We start from the raw sequence: 19,621 nt of genomic DNA on the forward strand, positions 1-19,621 counted from the left end.
ATAGTATTCAATCTTAAAAAGAAATGAAAATCTGATAACATGCTACACCTTAGACAAACCCTAAAAACATTATGCTAAGTGAAATATGTCAGACACAAAAGAACAAGTATTATTAAATTCCACTTAAAGGTACCCAATCAAATTCATAGAGACAGAAAGTAGACTGGTGATTGCTAGGGGCTAAGAAGGAGAGAGAAATGGGGAGTTATTGTTTAATGGGTAGTTTCAATTTGGGATGATGAAAGAATTCAGAAGATGGACAGGAGATGGTTGTGTGACAATGTAAATGTAGTTAATGCCATTGATCTTTAATCATTAGGATAAAAATATGTTACACACATTTTACACAATAAAAAAAGGTAAACAAAAATAAAAGAAGAAATTAGGTAGAATTTTTTGTTGGCCAACTGAAAAACTATGGTTTGGTGAGAGCAATAAGAAGTTTGTAAAGCACTGGTCAGTGTGGCTCAGCGGTTATAGCGTAGGCCCTCGAACCATAGGGTCAAGGGTTTGATTCCCAGTCAAGGACACATGTACCTGGGTTGCAATTTCGATCTCAGGCCTTGGTTGGGGTCGTGCAGGAGGCAACCAATTGATGTATCTCTCTCACATCAATGTTTCTCTGTCCCCCCCTCCCCTCTCTCCCCCCTCCCCTCTCTCCCCCCTCTCCTCTCTCCCCCCTCTCCCTCTCTCCCTTCTCCCTCCCTCCCTCCCACTCTATCTAAATTCTATCTAAATCAGTGGAGAAATACCCTTGGATGAGGATTAACCAAATATATAATACACACACACACAAATAGTTATTTCTTTACTTACAAATAGTCATCTCAAATGGTTAATTCTTTATTTGCACTAATGACCGTAGTATGGGTTACTCCCAGGTAATAAATTAAACCATGCAAATTAAGCAATAATAAATAATATACTAACATTTCAACCTAAATTTTGGTAACTGAAAATACTTAATATTTTTAGCATTAGAGATATTCAATCCTAATGTTGAAAAGTAAATAAGCTAACTGATTCTCATCAACTTCATAAAGAGTTTTAGTATAGTTTTTAGTAATATCCACATGCATCAATTTCTAAACTTTACGTACGTAAAAATATCACCCAGAAATATAGATTTTTTCCAAAATGACATCTATCAAAACTAATTTATTGCCATTTTAATAGTTTTGGAAACATGGGAAAATACAGTTCAGATTTCATTCCTTTTGTTAATGTAAAATTATCAACAGACTACAAAATGGATGCAGGTAAGTCAACCCTATATGGAGCAGAATAAACAGCCATGCTAACAATTCAATCTGGAGGAGTTCTTTAAGAAATCTATAGTGCTGAATGAAAATGCCTACCAGCAGAATCATCCCTTTAGATTATTGTATATTTTTTAAAAATATTTTTTCTTTATTGATTTTAGAGAGAGGAAGGGAGAGGGAAAGAGAGACAGAAACATCAATTAGAGAGATCATCGATCAGATCAGCAGCCTCCTGCATGCCCTCCCTCCCCCCACTGGGGATCAGGCCCACAACCTAGGCATGTGCCCTGACAGGGAATTGAACCAGTGACTTTTTGGTGCATGGGTCAACGTTCAACCACTGAGCCACACCGGCCGGGCTGTATTTTTTTTAAAAATGTTTTCTTTTAATTGATTATTTATAGAGAGAGGATGGAAAAGAGATAGAAACATGGATTGGCTGCCTCCTGCACACCCCTCATTGGGGATCAAGTCCACAATCTGGACATGTACCATGACTGGGAATCGAACAGGGACCTCTCAGTCCATGGGATGTTGCTCAATCCACTGAGCCACACTGGCCAGGCTAGGTTATTATAGTATTTCCAGAACATATTTGTCAAAATGTAAATGTCCACTAGGAAGAAGGGATTATATGTATAAAAAAAAAGTTAATAACTTTTTTAAATCTAAGGAGCACAATACACTCAGTAAATATTAACTGGTAATTAAAAATAGAATATTTAGATTCACTCCTTCAAGGAAAACAGATTACATAGTGATCAAGTACTAAAAACATATATATTCAAAGTAATGACACTTACCTCTAAAATCTGACTAGCTCTAGACAGTGAGTGACCATCAGCCTGGACCACTGTTACCTGACTGGGAGACTGTGACAGAATGCTGGAAACACTAGCAGAAGTCTAAAAACAAGTAAAAAACAAAGGCACATTTTCTTCATCTTACATAAAACATAGGCAAAATTTAAACATCACCAAAGCAAGACCTGAGGGACACCTGGTAAGAACTTACGTTTGATTTGATAACCTTACAGTAGATAACCACATAATCAGTGGTAGAATTTTGGAGTCATGTAGAAAATTGCAGAGTTCTTTTATGGGAGCCTAAAGATGTTGTCTGGGGCTGCTACACTCACCTATTAATATAGCAAGACAATTTACAGACTGCAAACAGAGACTAATTGAGGTCATAATTAAATTCAAAATAACACTGTTTTTAAATATCATATAAAAAGTTAAGTTTTTAAAAAAAAAAATATGCCCAGCTAGTATGGCTCACTGGTTGAGCATCAACCCATGCACCAAGAGGTCGCCGGTTCAATTCCTGGCCAGGATACATACCCAGATTGTGGGCCCAATCTCCAGTGGGGGACATGCAGGAGGCGGCCAAGTGATGTTCTCCCTATTGATGTTTCTATCTCTCTCTCCCTCTCCCTTCCTCTCTCTCTAAAAAAATAAAGAAAAAAATTTAGAAAAAATAAAAATGTTTTAAATATTTAATATATTTATTTAAAAATAAACAAATATGTCAAAGCAGAGAGAGTGACTGGATGAAAGGGGGTGAAAGGATTCGCCAAAGAACATACATGCATAGCTCATGGACATAAACAGCGGTGTGGTGCTGGCCAGATTGGGAGGGAGGAAGGTGGGCAAAGGGAAGGGAAATGGGAACATCTGTAATATTGTAAACAATAAAAATAAAGTAAAAAAATAATAATAAAGTGTACCTTTAGTAAATATAAATATGCATTAAAAATAAGGTTTATGACATGAACATGGCTTAACATTAAAACAATGCAATTAAGATGTATTACATTTCGCCCGGCCGGTGTGGCTCAGTGGTTGTGTGTCGACCCATGCACCAAGAGGCCAGAGGTCACCAGTTCAATTCCCAGTCAGGGCACATGACCAGGTTGTGGGCCAAATCCCCAGTGAGGGGCATGCAGGAAGCAGCCAATTGAGGATCCCTCTCATCAGTGTTTCTCTCTCTCTCCCTCTCTAAAATCAATAAAGAAAAAAAAAAAAGATGTATTACATTTCATAAATGTTTGATGTTTGATTTTGATACTCTTACCTTACACTGGTCAAGAATTTGAAGTTTTTCCCATACTATTTTATCACTTTCAGATTTTTTCCAAGGATTATTCCATTTTTCAGGAGCTTCTTTTTCTTTCTTCTTTAAAGCAACCTGTTCATCTGTAAATAATGTCCTTTTTAAAAAAAATGTACAATAACTGTAAAAAAAAAGTCACGTAAACAAATCATGACCTTCTTCAAGAGTGCAGATTCCAACACAGGTTAAAACTGTTTTGTAAGGAGGAGATTAACTCATATAACAGAGAATTTTAAGGGATATGGAATAAAAGAAAACATTTAATCAGAACCAAATTTAAGTATGCCACAAATGGATGCAATAATGTTGGTTTTATTACAATTATCAATAAACAGATTTTTTCAGAACAACATAGTTTATATTATGCTAACTATTCTGAGGTTCTACCTTTTTTTTTTTTTTTAATAACATTCATTCAATTATTACTAAGAGACTTAAAAGTAAGAACTCTGGATTAAGAGAACCGTGGGAGTCAAATCCAAGTTCAACCACTTCCCAGCTATGTGACTATGGGTGAACTGTTGTTCACTTCTCTTCTGTAAAAAGAGAGTAATAATAATGCCTATTTCAGTATAGGGCCTAGCACAAAATAAATATTTAATAAATGTCAGCATTATTCTTAACTGTGAAAAAATAAAGAACATAAAACCTTGTGTCTAACAGACCAATATAAAAAAAACAAGGCCTAAAATCAATAGTTCTTAAAACTTCAGAGATACACAAATCTAAATTCCAAGGAAAGTAATGAAATCATAACTTTAACAAAGAAAGATGTGCTTTTCTAACAGTATCAAGTAAAAGAAAGTAAATTGTGTTTTTTAATAAAGCATGCGACATTTTAGTCATTTCCAAGTAGTTCCATCTTACTTCAGAAGTTTTGTATTATATTTTGATAAGCTACATTTTATTGAAAGAAAATATTTAAAACTAAAATTATGCTATAACACATATCGCCAAATCTTCTGACTCTGCTGCTAGCCATACATCTAATTTCTTCATTTTTCTGTTACCTTCACTTCCAGTATCATTTCATTCCCTATTTCTTCTGTTTATCTCTTTTTCTAGATCACTTGTCCTAACTCACAGGAGGAGGGGCCCATCTTCATCTTCATGCTCTTAGAACAGTTATTTCTAAGAAGTACAACTGTTATTTCATGTATTTCCAAACTCTGGACCCTAAGTCTGTTCCAAGAAGTAATGGGAGTTTCTTAGTCATTATCAATATTTTAAGACCCTGACAGAAATTATAAATTTTTTATATCTACAGGCTGACAAAAAGCAATAAGCTTGTTTTTGTATAGACTATACTAACTGATATCATACTGGCAATTCTTCATTAGAACATTTTGATTATTTTAAAAAATAAACTCAATTATTTTTAAATAAAACCATCTTTAAACCCATAGGATTTCTGTAATGGAAAAATATGATAATGGATTATGAAGAAATGAGAAAAGTTTAGGAATCTTTGTTTGAGATCCAAGAGCTGCAGAATGATACTGATGACATTAATGCTCACCTCTGGCTTTTGGCTGACACCAAAGAGTGCCATAAAACCTAAGTGAATATGAAACCACAAATCTTATGCATTTATAGAAAACTACTCTAAATGGCAAATGTTATAAAACAAGACTTTTGATAATATTATACTGAAAGATATATTTCATCCTCCATATATATTCTGTAAGCCAACCAAACTATAATAAAGGGTGTTAATAATTACCTACCAAGCTCTTTCCTCCACTGTGCTTTTTTTGCTTCCAACAAACTTCTATCCCGTTCTCTTTCCCCCAAAGTACTGAACATGTCAGCTGGTCTCCATATATTCTCTCTGAGACAAAACACAAAAAATAACAAAGTTTATTATACATTTCTATACAACATACTCCATAAATATTAATAAATGTTTAACTAGCTCTTAGTCTTCAGAGTTAATATTTCACAAGAAAGTCAAGGAAAAGAAAAACCATTTTCGCAAGATATGAGTTACATACATGGCAATTTTCTGCTCAGATGTCTCCTGATTTTTATTTAAAACAGATTTATTTTCATCCTGGATATATGAAACAGCCTCAGTTTTTTGTAGTCCCATAATGTTCTCGTCCTTTGGTTGATTAGGAATACTGTTTAAATTTAGACTGTACTGACCTAGGAGGTAAAATGCATGTTTTAAAATTAACACTAAAATTATGTCTATTACAATACCTTATTTTGGCATACTGCTATACAGTTTAAAAAACACTGCCTTACACATTACCTAACTGCTTCTCAGAGCAATCCTTGCAGTGGATATTATGATTCCCTTTTTGTCAAAAAAGGAAACTGAGCCCCAAAGATTAAATGGTCCAGAGGTATGACCATAGCCATACAAATTCCTGTATCAAATAACAAGCAACAAAAAAAGTAAACCTCCACTTACTCCTGCCAACAACACTTTTACAATATAATGAAAACACAATTCACAATTTTATTGAGAATAAAAGCAAATAGCTTTATGAAAATTTCACTACCTGTCCTAATTTTTCTCATTTAGCTGGGAAATCAGTGAAAAACTATCGTGGACCACTGTCTCTATGCCACAGCTATTATCTATTCCAAGTATTTTATATAAGGCTATAAGCTTGGCTCAAAAGTTATTCTAATTGCTCCTTAATGTGTTAGTTACTCTAGTGAAGAGAAAAGCATATCTAATATGTAGGTCATATGATAAGGCAAATTCTGTTTTTAACTTTGTTGACAGTCTCTCTTATTATCCTAAGTTTTTACTTTTTGTTCTCTGAGCTAGACTTCTAGATTTAAAGACAAAATCTAGCTCCATCATTTTACAAAGAATATAAGAGAAGGTAAATGACTCCATCTCAGCACCTTGGGAGTATATAGGAGCTACCCAGTCTCCAAACCAGTTGTGGGCCCTCTTCCTGGTGACTGTTACTTTTATTTTTATTTATGTCAATATTGCCTCACAAAATGTTAATAATAGTTCTACTCATATTCACAATTCCTTTGAAACAAGAAGGCTTTTAAAAACATAATATGATTATGACTAGTGAAACAGAAGGCATGTAACATTCTACTACTCCTTCCAAGTCTATGTTTTAAAAAGATAGGCTGCCAATCCTTAGCATGGATTGAGAGTTAGGAAAAGCAAAATGTGGGGGCCAGGAAAATCAACATTTTTCAGCAAGCAAGTCAAATTTTCATAGTAAGGTTCTTTCAATTTTTGCTAGAAGTACTACAGTGGTTTTTTAGAACATGTAACATAATTATTTTTAAAGTAAGTCCCCTTCATTCTAAAATAAGTACAATACTGTTTGTGTTATCTTTTCTAGAGTTCACAGAAAACTAGATTTCTTAAGGCTATGGTATATGAGAATAATATTCTGGGCATTAACCTTAAATATGGCATATTATAGTTATAAAAGTAATTCTGCATATGAATGTTCTTTAAAAAACTATTTTTAAAAATTGTTACATCTTAAAATAGAATTTAAGAGGCAGTTATGTAAAATCCAATAAACCTGAAATTCTAAAACACTTTATATCAATAAAATTAATATTAATTAAAACTTTAGAAAGTCTTACTTTTTTCTTTTTCATTTCCATTCTCAGTCAGAAAAACAGATCTATTTCCTTGGTTTACAGTCATCAAAATCTGTTGTAGTTGGTCTTGTGTTAGACACACCAAACTACTCTTCATATTTTCACCTGTGATGTGTTTTTTGCAAGGCTTCTGTTTTGCTACTACAGATGTATTTATGGTATTTCTAGTCTTCTGTATATTAGGGGTTGCAGGTGAAATCTCTTTCTGGATATGAAGACAGTCTTTATCAGCATACTGCTTGCATAAATCCTTAGCCATACTATTTTTTTCACCTTTTGCCAGTGAAGTTTCTGAACCAATTCTCTTCTTTTGCAAAAGTTTTTCACTCCTGATGCAAGTATTTTGTGTTGATTTTAGAATGTATCCAGTTTGTTTTGTTCTTAAAGTACATTTTCCAATCTTGGTCTTATTTCCCATCTGTTAAGACACCAAAAAATGTGTTCTTTATAATAGCCTATGAAAAATCAACAATTATTTTTATATAATCTGTGATAAACCAGGCCTCTAAAATATTTCCCATTTTGCTAATACATATCCATAAGAAACTAACATTTAACCTTTGAAAATCTTCAATTGAAAGCTTTATCAACTGGAAACTATTATTTTATTCAGGCTAATGAAGAATACAGAAGAACATTTATTCTAGTTGTTATGGGACATCTCATTCTACTTCAGCACTGAATCTCATGTCATGATTACACCACCGCACTATCCTTAGCCATGCTATTGTTTTCACCTTTTGCTAGTGAAGTTTCTGAACCAATTCTCTTTTTTCAAAAGTTTTTCACTCCTGATACACGTATTTTGTGTTGATTTTAGAATTATAGGCAATTATAGACCCTTAGGTTACTAGCCCTTATTCCTTGAATAACAGCCTGTGGGTCATCATCCCTCTAACATAACTCCTGCCTTAATTATCATTGCTTTCATATACACATAGATCATTCTTCCAATATTCTAGTCTCTCATGTCCTTGAACTCTGCTCCTATACTCGTCCTTCATGCTACCTCAGTTACTCATTTCCATTGTAATATCTTATACTGATCTTGTACTACTCATAACTGCAATCCCTCTAAAATCTCAATTTCAAGTACCTCCTATTTCTTCCAGCTTAACTTTCTTGCATATACCAACAATTCTCTAACTCTGCTGGGATCTAGATCTATAATCTGTTGATCCTACCACCTTCCTCTTGTTCTTGCATCTCTCCTTACCAATCTAAAATTCCACGATCAACCAAAATCATCACTGTCTTCCATTCTCAACTCCTCTGCTCTGTGTCACAAACACTTGACAAATTCCAAACCTGGTAAAATCTAACTTTTCACCTAATCTGTGCCTCCATACAAGGAGAAAAACACAGTCACAACATCTGGTTTCCTCTTAAATACATATCCAAGAACAACAAATGGGCTCTTCATGCTACCTGGCAGTCACACATTTCCAAAGTTCATATACTCTCTCTCTCAGCAACAATCTCAACTTTCTCTTAGCTCCTAAGACTTTCTTTCATACTCATTCTCAACTGAAGACCTTAATTAATATTTCACTGAAAATCTTACAATGAAGCATTTAGAAAAAAACTTCATTTCTATGACCAAATTTACTGTATACTAGCATCTGTACTCATACAAACTGCTTGTCCTCCTGTTACTCATACACATTCCCATAATCCTCTTTCTCAAGGATCTCTCTCTAGCAATCCTTTGCTTTGTCCTGAATCACCACCATTTCTTCTCTGCTGGTTCATCTTTTTTACCATCTTAAAAAATTCTTGATCCCACTTTCTCATCTCCTATAATCGCATTCCAACCAAGCTTTCATCCAACCACCCTACCAAAACTGCTCATCATGCCTTGGCCGGTTTGGCTCAGCGGTTGGAGTGGCAGCCTGCGGACCAGAGAGTCCGGGGTTCAGTTCCCGCGAAGGGCATGTACCAAAAATAACAAAAAACAAAAAAAACTGCTCATCAAAGTCACTAATAATTTGTACATTGCTAAATTCAATGACCAATCCTCAAATTCTCATCTTACTAGACCTCTTAGCAGCATTTGATACACCTGATTATTCCTTCCATTTTGAAACACTTTCTCTACTTTACTTACAGGACTCCACAAACCTGGTTCTTCTTGCTGCACTCCTCAGTCTTTAGTGGCTCCTCCTTTTCTCTCAGACCTCTTAAAAGTTGGAATGCCTAGGACTCAGTCCCAAGATCTATTTCTTAAATTCTCTCATTCACTTGGTAATTTCATTTACTTTTGTGGCTCTATATATTATGCATATAATGACGACCCCCAAACTTGTCTCCAGGATGGGTCTCTCCCCTAAATTCAGGTTCCATCTGTCTATCCAACACTTCCATTGAGTTTCTAATAGACACTTCAAACTCAGCATGTCCAAAACTAAACGCCTGATCTCCCTCTTGCCCCTAAAAAAACTTCCTCCCCTTAGTCTTTCCCATTTTTTTTAATCCTCACTCAAGGACACTTTACCATTTTTTATTCAGATACAGCGGGAGAGAGAGGAAGAAAGAGAGAAACATCGACGTGAAAGGGACACATTGAGTGGCTGCCACCTGCACGACCCAACCAGGGCCGGGGACAAAATGCAACCGAAGTACATGCCCTTAGCAGGAACCAAACCCGGGTCTCTCTGGACTGCAGACCGATGTTCTAACCGCTGAGCCAAACTGGCCAGGGCAGTCTTTCCCATCTTGCTCATGCCAAAAATTTTGGAATTATTCTTTTGTTTGTTTAAATATTTTATCTATCTTTTTCTTTAGACAGAGCGGGAAGGAGAGAGGGAGAGAGGGAGAGAGACACACACACACACTGAGTGGTTGCCACCCACATGACCCTAATGGGGGCCGGGGACAAACTGCAACAGAGATACGTGCTCTTAGCGGAAACCGAACTCAGGACTCTCTGGTCCATGGGCCAACACTCTATCCACTGAGCCAAACCGGCCAGGGCTGGAATTATTCTTGAATCTTCTTTCATTTCTCATTTAACTTGTTATCAAACCTTATTTTGCTCTGCCTTCAAAATACACCCTGAATTTGACACTACTCTTGAACATCTCTTGCCACCCCTCCACCCCAAACCACTTACCTGTTGCCTAAATAACTGAAAAGCCTTCTAACTGGTTTTCCTGCTTCTACCCTTGCTACTCACACAGCAGTCACAGTGATTACCTTAATATGTTAAATCAGATCATGTCACTTTCTTCAAAAGCTTCCAGTGGCTTCCCATCTCACTAGAAAGAAAAGTTGAACTTCTTAACTCAGACCAAAAAAGACCTAATGATCTGGGCACACTCCCATTTGTCCCCTTTATCTCATCTCTAATCTCATTTCCTCTTAGCCTCCAGCCACCTGGGCTTCTTGGTTTTCCTTAAATTCAACAAGTACCTCCAGTCTTAGTCCTTACCATTAGTCAGTCCCTCTACCTGGGACATTCTTCCTTCAGAGTCCACCTGGCTCATTCACTCATCTCCTTCAAATATGTGCTCCAATATCACCAGCTTAGGAAGGTCTTCTCTGATCACCCTATTTAAAACTGCAGGTTTCCTGCACTACCTTCACTCCTCTACCTCCCTAGCTCCCTTTTCTCAAGGCTGCTGTCCCCCGCATGTGATTTTCCCTTTCTGTTTTCTCTATAGCCTTTTTCTTCTAATAGTCTATATTTATTTTTCTTATTGTCTGCCCATTCTACCCCTTTCCAATGTTGTCTGCTTTGTCCACTGCTATATTCCCAGTACCATAACAACACAGTAGGTGTTCAATAAATTTTGGTTGAATGACTATCCTCAACTATGCCATTTTAAAGACTAAATTCTTTTTTTTTTTTAATCCTCACCCAAGGATATTTTTCCATTGATTTTTAGATATTTAGATAAAGTGGAAGGAAGGGAGAGAAACACTGATGTGAGAGAGACACATCAACTGGTTGCTTCCCACACAACCCCAACCAGGGCCAGGGATCGAACCTGCAACCCAGGCACATGCCCTTGACCAGAAATCAAACCCGTGACCCTTCAGTCCACGGGCTGAAGCTCTAATCATTGAGCAAAACTGGCCAGGACAAAGATTGAATTCTTTCTCTCTTCTCATCTCTCTCCCAGATTAGCTTCTCTTTCCAAAATACCCCATTTCTTTAGCTCTGTAGTTCTAATCTCTCAGCCCAGTAACCATGAAGTCATCTGTGACTCTTTATCCTCCTTTATAGTCTTCTTTAGCTTACCAGCAAGAATTGGTCATTTTTTCCTTCAAAACCTTTTTCTCATCATTTATACAACAATAAGCCTAAATTCAGGTTTTCATTACTAGTTCACAATCTGCCTATCTCAAATCTATCCCATTTAATCCACTGTACATTTCTGTAAACCCAACTAATCTAAAATAATTCAACAATCATTTAATCACTATTAAGTGTTGCTTTTTTTTTTGTTTTTTCCTTTATTGATTTTAGAGAAAGGAAGGGAGAGGGAGAGCAACATAGAAACATTGATGAGAGAGATCATCAATTGGCCGCCTCCTGAATGCCCTTCACTGGGGATTTGGCCCACAACCTGGGTATATGCCCTGCCAGGAATCAAACCAGCGACCTCTTGGTGCATGGGTTGATACTCAAACACTGAGGCACACAGCCCAGCAAGAGTTGCTTTTTATGTGCTCACCACTATGGGGAAAGTGTTGGAGGTGTCAAGTTGAATAAGACAATATTCTTGCCATCAAGGAGGTCAAGGAGATGCAACATGGCTTTCATTGAACTTATCATATCCCAACTTTCCTTGTATTTCAATAAATTACATAATACACAACCACAATTTGACCAATTCACCAATCCCATTTTGCCCTACTTTTCAAAATACACCTGTAGGATCAGCCACAAGATTCCTTTATTACCTTATTCACCTCACCTATACAGTCGGCCCTCGTTTATCACAATTAATCAGTTCCAGACTCTACCTGATAAATGAATTTCCATGAAATAGGGTTCTTTACTTATACAAGTTGTCCCTTGCCACTTCGCGCTGAATGAAACCGCGATAGAGTGAAGCCGCGAAAGTCGAAGCGCGAAGTGGCAAGGGACGACTGTATCCTATTTGTTCCTGGCTTTAGGTTTTTGATAATATCAATACCACATTCTAAAATACTTTTTTACACTCCCATCCCTGTGGTATTTTAATATAACTAATTATATAAACGAGAGGTAGAAAACTCAAATACCTCCTATATTGTAGGCTGGTGGGAACTAGGATAAATTGAAGAGCACTTTTCCACCTAAAGGAGAGATACTACTCAGAACCAAATTACATTGCCAAAAAGAAATGAGTCTATTTACTAAATCATCCAATATTTAGAGAGAACCAAGAATGCCAGATTTTACTTTAAATTTTCCAATTTTTAGACATCGGTAATTCATTCTAGTTTTTGAAAACCACTGTGCAGATTAAACAAATTATCACCAGATTGCACATAGCTTACACAGCTAAGCTCTAACACCTCGGTCAGTCTCCAACTATTACAGCTCCTAGTAATCTCACCATTCTTTGACTTACACTGGCCTTTTTTTGAGTTATTAACGGTTGAACATTTCATTTCTCTAATTAGTGCCTCACTGGAACTGCTAAGAAGTGCAGTCCATCCCCTTAACGTATCTGGAAATGTTTTCATTTTTGTCCCCTTCTTTCCATTCCACTAGCCACCATACAAATTCAGGACCTCAAAAGACTCTCCCTGGACTACTACAATTGACCTTTAACTGATCTCCCTGTTATGATAATCTGTCCTTCACAGAGTTGCCTGAAGCCCGATAACACAAATTGAATCATATCTTAGCCAGATTTAAAAAAAAATTTGTAATGTTCCCTGTATGAAAATCAAATAAATTCTGTGTTCATTTAAACTCTTCATGACAGTAACCCTGCAAAGCTTTATGCTCTACACTTCCCTGAGGTACACCCTATTCCTCAAATGCAAATTATACTTTGTATCTCGTATTTTGCCCACCATTTCCTGTGAACTTGGAATACACTTCCCTACTTCTTTGACTATAAATATCTCCCTCATTTTTTAAGTTCTAATTAAAACGTCACCTCATTTATGAAGCATTCCCTGGTCTTTTCAAACCACAAAGAGCTGCTTTCCAATATTTTCTCCTTTTAATAACCCTACTATAACACCCATTCTATTTTTCTTGTATTATCTAGTTATTTATCTGCCTGATACTCCCACTTCCAGGAAACATGGATTTTACTGTTTTTTCCTTTCTCACAGTCACAGAATAAAGCCAAGAATAGAAGTCTACACATACATTAGAATTTTATAGTAAATTCTTGTTAAAAGAAACCTAGTAATTTAATTAGAACTCTAATTTAATTAGAATTATTTTGCCACAATCCAATTACATCAGAAATAACATACACACAAAAAAGAAACACAAAAGCAAATGCAAAAAATAATATACAGAAAAGATCTTCCAAAATATTTATTTAATAAAGGGGGTGGGGGTGGAAAATGATATGGCACAAGGTCACTTTACATCCAGCTCAACTCTGAATACTTTCTGCAACTTAATGCCAAAGAACAATGAAAAAAGGCAGCAAAAAATCATAAACTACCAAATAAATATTCAATTATATTCAAGTTACTTAATAAGAAAAAAACTCTAGCCCAAATCATTTCCCCAGTGTTTCTGGGATAAGATAAATTTTAATAGCTCAAAAAGAAGGGTCTTTCGGTCATAAACATTTTTATGTAGCATGCTGCTCTTTTAGTTTTAATACTACCATTATTTTCCATACAGTTGTCCCTCGTTTACTGCAGTTAATCCGTTTCACTCTAGCGGTTGCACCTGGCATTGAAGGTTTCTTGAGGTGCTCAAATACATAGGCCTATAGTCCATACATACAGTAATTTTAATTGTAATACAGGGGTGTATAATTGACTCAGACAACCGAGTGCACACTGTATCATTTTGACTCTCAATCAACTTTTTAATGTATTTGAAAAAAGCACGATAGAGTGAAGCCACAAAAGTCGAAGTGCGAGGGACGACTGTATAAAGATAGTGTCCAGTGCAGTTGTTTAATATTGGCTGATCTCACAATTTATGAGGCCAGGATCCCAAGGCCAGAAAGAATCAAAGAAAAGTAACATTAATTTTTTTTAAATTGGTTTTTATTGATTTTTTTAGAGCAAGAGAGGAGAGAGAAACCTCAATCGATCGGCTGCCTCCTGCATTCCCACCACTGGGGATTGAACCAGGACATCTCAGTCTCTGGGAGGACACTCAATCCACTGAGCCACACTGGCTGGGTGAGAAAAGTAACATTTTAAAATATAAAATGTGCTACTTAGCACTAATAATGCATATACCTTTTAGTGTGTCACTACTCTGATTCTCACATGTAGAAATACCTGTAAAATTTCTTTTAATGTTTTATATTTAAAATAATTTGTGAGATACTTTTAAGAATTTGGAATTCATAAATTACTCATGATATTAAGTCATTAATATTTCTTCCATTTCTCTTCCTATATGCTTAAGAAATAAGGCTGGTAACCATCATTACTTCACATTCATTAAAACAGATTAAAAATACAGGAGAGATTTTGATAGAATTAAGAAAGTACTCTGACCACATGTGTTAAACTTGATGATGATGACACAGAGTTCAGCTGTGTTTAAAGAGTACACCATGAAGCCCTGGCCGGTTTGGCTCAGCGGTTAGAGCACCTGCCTGCGGTCCGGAGAGACCCGGGTTCGGTTCCCGCTAAGGGCATGTACCTGGGTTGCAGTTTGTCCCCGGCCCTGGTTGGTCGTGCGGGTGGCAGCCACTCGATGTGTCCCTTTCACATCAATGTTTCTCTCTCTCTCTTCCTCTCTCTCCCTCCCACTCTGTCTGTACAAAAAATGGGAGAATGTCCTCGAGTGAGGAAAAAAAAAGAGTACACCATGAAGATGACAGTAATTCAACTCGTGAGGAAGGGACAAAACAACTTTAGGTAGGTATTGTAAGGTTACTCCAGTGGAAAAAAAAGAAATGCACTATTAAGAGTGAATTAATGGTCCTGGCTGGGTTTGCTCAGTGGTTAGAGCGTCGGCCCACAGACCAATGAGTCTTGGGTTCGATTCCAGTCAAGGGCACATACCTTGGTTGCTGTTTTGTCCCTAGCCCTGGTGGGTCCTGCGGGAGGCAACCAGTTGATGTGTCCCTCCCTCCCTCCCACTCTATCTGAAGATAAATGGAAAAATAGCCTCAGGTGAAGATTAAAAAAAGAGAAAGACTTAATGAATAACTTATAAAAAAATAATTTCGCCCTGGCCGGTTTGGCTCAGCAGTTAGAGCATCGGCCTGCGGTCCTGAGAGACCCGGGTTCGGTTCCCGCTAAGGGCATGTACCTCGGTTGCAGTTTGTTCCCGGCCCTGGTCGGTTGTGCCGGTGGCAGCCACTCGATGTGTTCCCTTCACATCGATGTTTCTCTCTCTCTCTCTCTCTGTTCCTCTCTCTCCCTCCCACTCTACCTGAACAAAAAATGGAAAAATGTCCTCAGGTGAGGATAAAAATAAATAAATAAATAATTTCAACATACAGCTGCAGAATTATGACATTTGAGAGGTTAAAAACTGATTAAAACAAAAAAGGAACATTTGGGATTTTTATCTTCTGCAAAGAAAGAAAAGAGAATTTTAGCAAGCTCTGTAAATAAGGGAAGAGAAGCTCCTGAAATAAAATCAATATAGAAGGAAGACTTAGATTGCATCAGTATTTTTTCCCCAGCTTTACTGAGGTATCACTGACAATTTAAAGATTGTATAGATTTAAGGTATACAACTTGATTTGGCACAGGTATACATTGTGAAATAATCACCACAATCAAGCTAATTACCATCACCTCATATTTACCATTTATCAGTATTTTGGAGTCCCAAAAGCAAGAGGAATAAATCCAAACAAATTGCTTTAAGACAATAAATAATTTAAAATCAACATCATCTGAGGTATATTAGTTCCTCTGGAAAAAAAAAAGTCTATGACTAGTAACTTTATTATAGGCATAAAAGGGTAACTCCAGATGTTCTAAAATGGTTAAAAAGACAATTAAATGTTTCCACAAATGTGGTGTCCATTAATGAAAGAGGGAACATATGAAAGAGACTAGAATCCAGGGGAAAGGTAGAAATCAACTATTACAAGTAATTTTTATCCAGGAGCTTGAAAAGGGGCACACAGTACTTATTAATGTGACTCAAATAAAAATAGCTGCAATAGCACTGGCTGGTGTGGTTCAGTGGATAGAGCATTGGCCTATGCTCCGAAAGGTCATGAGTTTAATTCCCAGTTAAGGACAAGGTCCTGGGTTGTAGGTTCAATCCCCAGCCCTGGTCAGAGCCTGTGTGGGAAGAACCAATTGATGTGTCTCTCTCACATTGATGTTTCTCTGTCTCTCCCTCCCTCCCACTCTATCTGAAGATAAACAGAAAAATATCCACAGATGAGAGTTTAAAAAAAAAAGAAAGAAAGAAAAGAAATGAAAACCACATTTTACATTTGAAAACAGGTCAAGTCAAAGTTATTTGTTTGGCTTACCTTCACAGAAATTTTTGATTTACATTCTACAAAAGAAAAAAAAAATTACTAAACTATCAACTGAAAACATACTAAGGCAATTACGAATTTTTTTAAATTAGCTATGTTTTAAGATATTAAGTAGAAATATTAACCCCAAAAGCAATAACTTTAGGTCCTGAGTGTTGATTTACAGTGTGGTTCAAGTATGTGTATATCATTTTTATTTTCCAAGACAAAACTATAAACAGATCCAAGGAAAAAGAAAATAAGGTGAATGAGAAGACTACCAAATTATACTCTGAGTTTTAAAACTAATACAAAAAATGACTTTAGCAACTGTGGTCTTACTATAATTTAATTTTTTCAAACAATACATTCTTTACACACACAGAACAAGTACATTCTCACCTAGATTATTCATTAGGCAATAAGAATATTTGCTATATACAAATATAATGAAAAGATACATCACATATGAACTATACTGGAAAATTAAATTTTATGAATACTGACAGTAGTAAGCAGTGATGAAATCTGAATTGGCTAAAAATAAATTTGAGAAAGTTAGGGTAAACAGCTTTTTTCAAAGTATCATTTAAAACTACTATTTCTGTACTCTAACACAAGCAAAAAATCTGTTACACTAGTATAAATTTTATGTAGGAATTCAAAAAGTTAACATTTTAGATTCCAATAACACAGCATACCATATGGAGACAATATTAGCTTGGTTTTTCCATCCAATAATTCAGTTTCAAGCTTTAAACCATCTCTGCAAAAGAAAACAGTAAGACACAGCAACATTTTATTTTTCATTCATTCGTTTGTTCAAAACTCCTCACTTAATTTAAAGGAACATATCTAACTACCATTTATTAGTTTCATAATGATCTCATAACTTACACATTCTATGACATGCTAGAGTATTATCTGAAAATGAGTTGTAACATTACCAAGGTTATTTGCTGTTTGAGCACAGAGTTCCACTCTATTTTGAATATTACAATTAATACACATTCACATTTATTGAAAGGTTTATTATCACAACAATAAATCTACAGGGTGGGACAAAAGTAGGTTTACAGTTGTTTGTATGAAAAATATAGTAATTGATAAATAATACAAGAATAAACTGTTCCGCATAATCCCAAATGTAAACCTAATTTTGCCTCACCCTATTTAATAAACTGTGGCTGATATATATATATATATATAAAATTTGTTTTCCTTATTGATTTCAGAGAGGGAGGGAGGGAAGGAGGGAGAGAATCGTGGATGAGAGAGAACATCGATCAGCCGCCGCCTGCACGCCCCCCCTGGGGATTTGGCCCACAACCTGGGCATGTGCCCTGACCGGGAATCACCCAACCGAGCCATGCCTCATGCTATACTTTTTATTTGTGCATGTCAACTCAGAGGGCACAAAGTAACAGCAGACACTGCCAATAAACTTGTGTATCGGTTAGGATCCTAATAAAAACTCCTCTACAGACAAAAAGAGCAGTCCATAAAGTTAATTTGTTTTATTAAAAAAAAAAAAAAAAAAGGGACAAAAGTGACTTGCAAGAGGCACAATTAAATTCGGCGGGCCAGCAGAAAGGTTGGGAAAGGTCTGATTAGGAACACGAAATAGGACGTGTTGCTCGGGTAGGGTTTTAAGGGCTTCATTGCTGCGGAGATCGGGAGTTCGAATTTGGAGGGACCAAAACAAAAACAAAAACAAAAAGCCTTGAATGAAACAGCCAAAAGTCTGTTTAGCAGTACCACACTGTAAGTGTCTGCAGGGGCCGACTGTCTTATTTTTCAATCCCTAGATTCAAGAACATACAATGTACTTGCTAAATGATGTGCGGTACTGACTTTTCACCTGAAAATGTTACACTTCGCAGCGATGAAAACCAGGCAGTCGTCCCTACTCAGGAGGACCCAGCATGGGCCTGGCCCAGGCAACACGGCGATTCCGAGGGGCCTCGGCCCCCGCCGGCCGGGCGCTCACTCCCGTCGGCGCTCGCACGGCCCGCCGACCCCAATGGCAGGGTCGCGGCCTGAGCCCGGCTTTCTCCCCGGGGACAGACCAGGCTTCCTCTCCACCCGCCTCCCCGCTTATCTCCACTCCTCTCCTCCTCCACTCAGAGGTACGTGACCGGGCGGGAAAAGAGGTCATGACAGTTTTAACTCGAGTTACGAAGCCGCAAAGCGAGGGCTGTGGGGGTTCCCAAGGCCGACCCGGACCCCCGCCTACTTCACCTCAGGGAGCCCGCACTGCCTCTGCGGGCGCCGCAGGCCCGGAAGTTTGTCCGCGAAGGAGCCCCCGTGCCGTCCCAGCCTCTCCCCCTCTCGGGTGACGCCCACCTTTCTCGCCCCAGCTTACCCCAAGTTCATGGCCTGACCTCTCGCTCTCTCTCTCCACCAGACGCCCGAGCCCCTTGTGTACGTCGGTTGCCGCCGCGGATCAACAAGCCCGACGCCGATTGGATAAAGAGATGCCGGGAGCTAAGAGAGAGGACCAATCAAGGCTGGGCTTGCTGGTGGGTGCGCTCAACCGGGCGAAGCTGCGGGGGTGATTGGCTTCCTTCGCCAGGCCAGGTGCTTCCAGTCCCGGCGCTTGGATGGCAGAGGCCTTCCCTCCTCGCCCTCGTATCCCCGGCCTGCCCTGCACCACCCCCAGAGTTCAGCCCGTCAGCCCGAGTGGAGGTGGCCAGAATAGGGAGAAACCAAAAGCCTAAACGTTTTAGGGAAGTTAACATTTTCAATGTTTTATATCCGGAAGAGAGGCTTAGTTATAAAATAAGTTAGCGGGGTACTGGGAAGAAACTACTAGGGCTGGTACAGGGCATGTCTTGTTTCTTGCCATGACCTCAGCCCGAAGCCTAGCACGTTGTAGCTCTTTCTAAATAGCGGCAACAGTTAAAAGTGCTCAATAAATCTAGCTCTTACATGCCAAACCTGGCTGGATCTAAGCTCCTGACATCTATTATTTAAGCTTTACAACATGAGTCGAGGCACGGAGAGGTTAAGCAATTTGTCCAAGCAATTTAACCCCAGAGCCCATGATCCAATCTA

General features: G+C 37.6%; 1 protein-coding gene across 6 annotated transcripts in view; it reads right to left on the minus strand.

Moving 5' to 3' along the window:
- The window catches only part of CCDC66 (coiled-coil domain containing 66), a 56,661-nt gene extending 37,664 nt beyond the window's left edge, over nt 1–18,997 (minus strand). For 3 of the 6 annotated variants that reach the window (XM_036267282.1, XM_036267283.1, XM_036267281.1), the window contains exons 1-8: nt 18,930–18,997; nt 17,266–17,330; nt 16,577–16,602; nt 6,960–7,395; nt 5,372–5,525; nt 5,105–5,208; nt 3,339–3,460; nt 2,066–2,167 (exon numbers count right to left, since the gene is read on the minus strand). In XM_036267282.1, coding sequence (XP_036123175.1) covers nt 2,066–2,167; nt 3,339–3,460; nt 5,105–5,208; nt 5,372–5,525; nt 6,960–7,395; nt 16,577–16,602; nt 17,266–17,330; nt 18,930–18,940 — 1,020 coding nt within the window. In that variant the 5' untranslated portion in view covers nt 18,941–18,997. Of the gene's footprint in view, nt 1–2,065; nt 2,168–3,338; nt 3,461–5,104; nt 5,209–5,371; nt 5,526–6,959; nt 7,433–10,172; nt 10,235–16,576; nt 16,603–17,265; nt 17,331–18,929 lie in introns of those variants that run through there. The other 3 variants (XM_036267286.1, XM_036267287.1, XM_036267284.1) reach the window with 3 other exon arrangements.
- Nucleotides 18,998–19,621: the final 624 nt, after the last annotated feature.

The sequence above is a fragment of the Molossus molossus genome, unplaced genomic scaffold (assembly GCF_014108415.1).
Source record: "Molossus molossus isolate mMolMol1 unplaced genomic scaffold, mMolMol1.p scaffold_m16_p_18, whole genome shotgun sequence".
Lineage (NCBI taxonomy): Eukaryota > Metazoa > Chordata > Mammalia > Chiroptera > Molossidae > Molossus > Molossus molossus.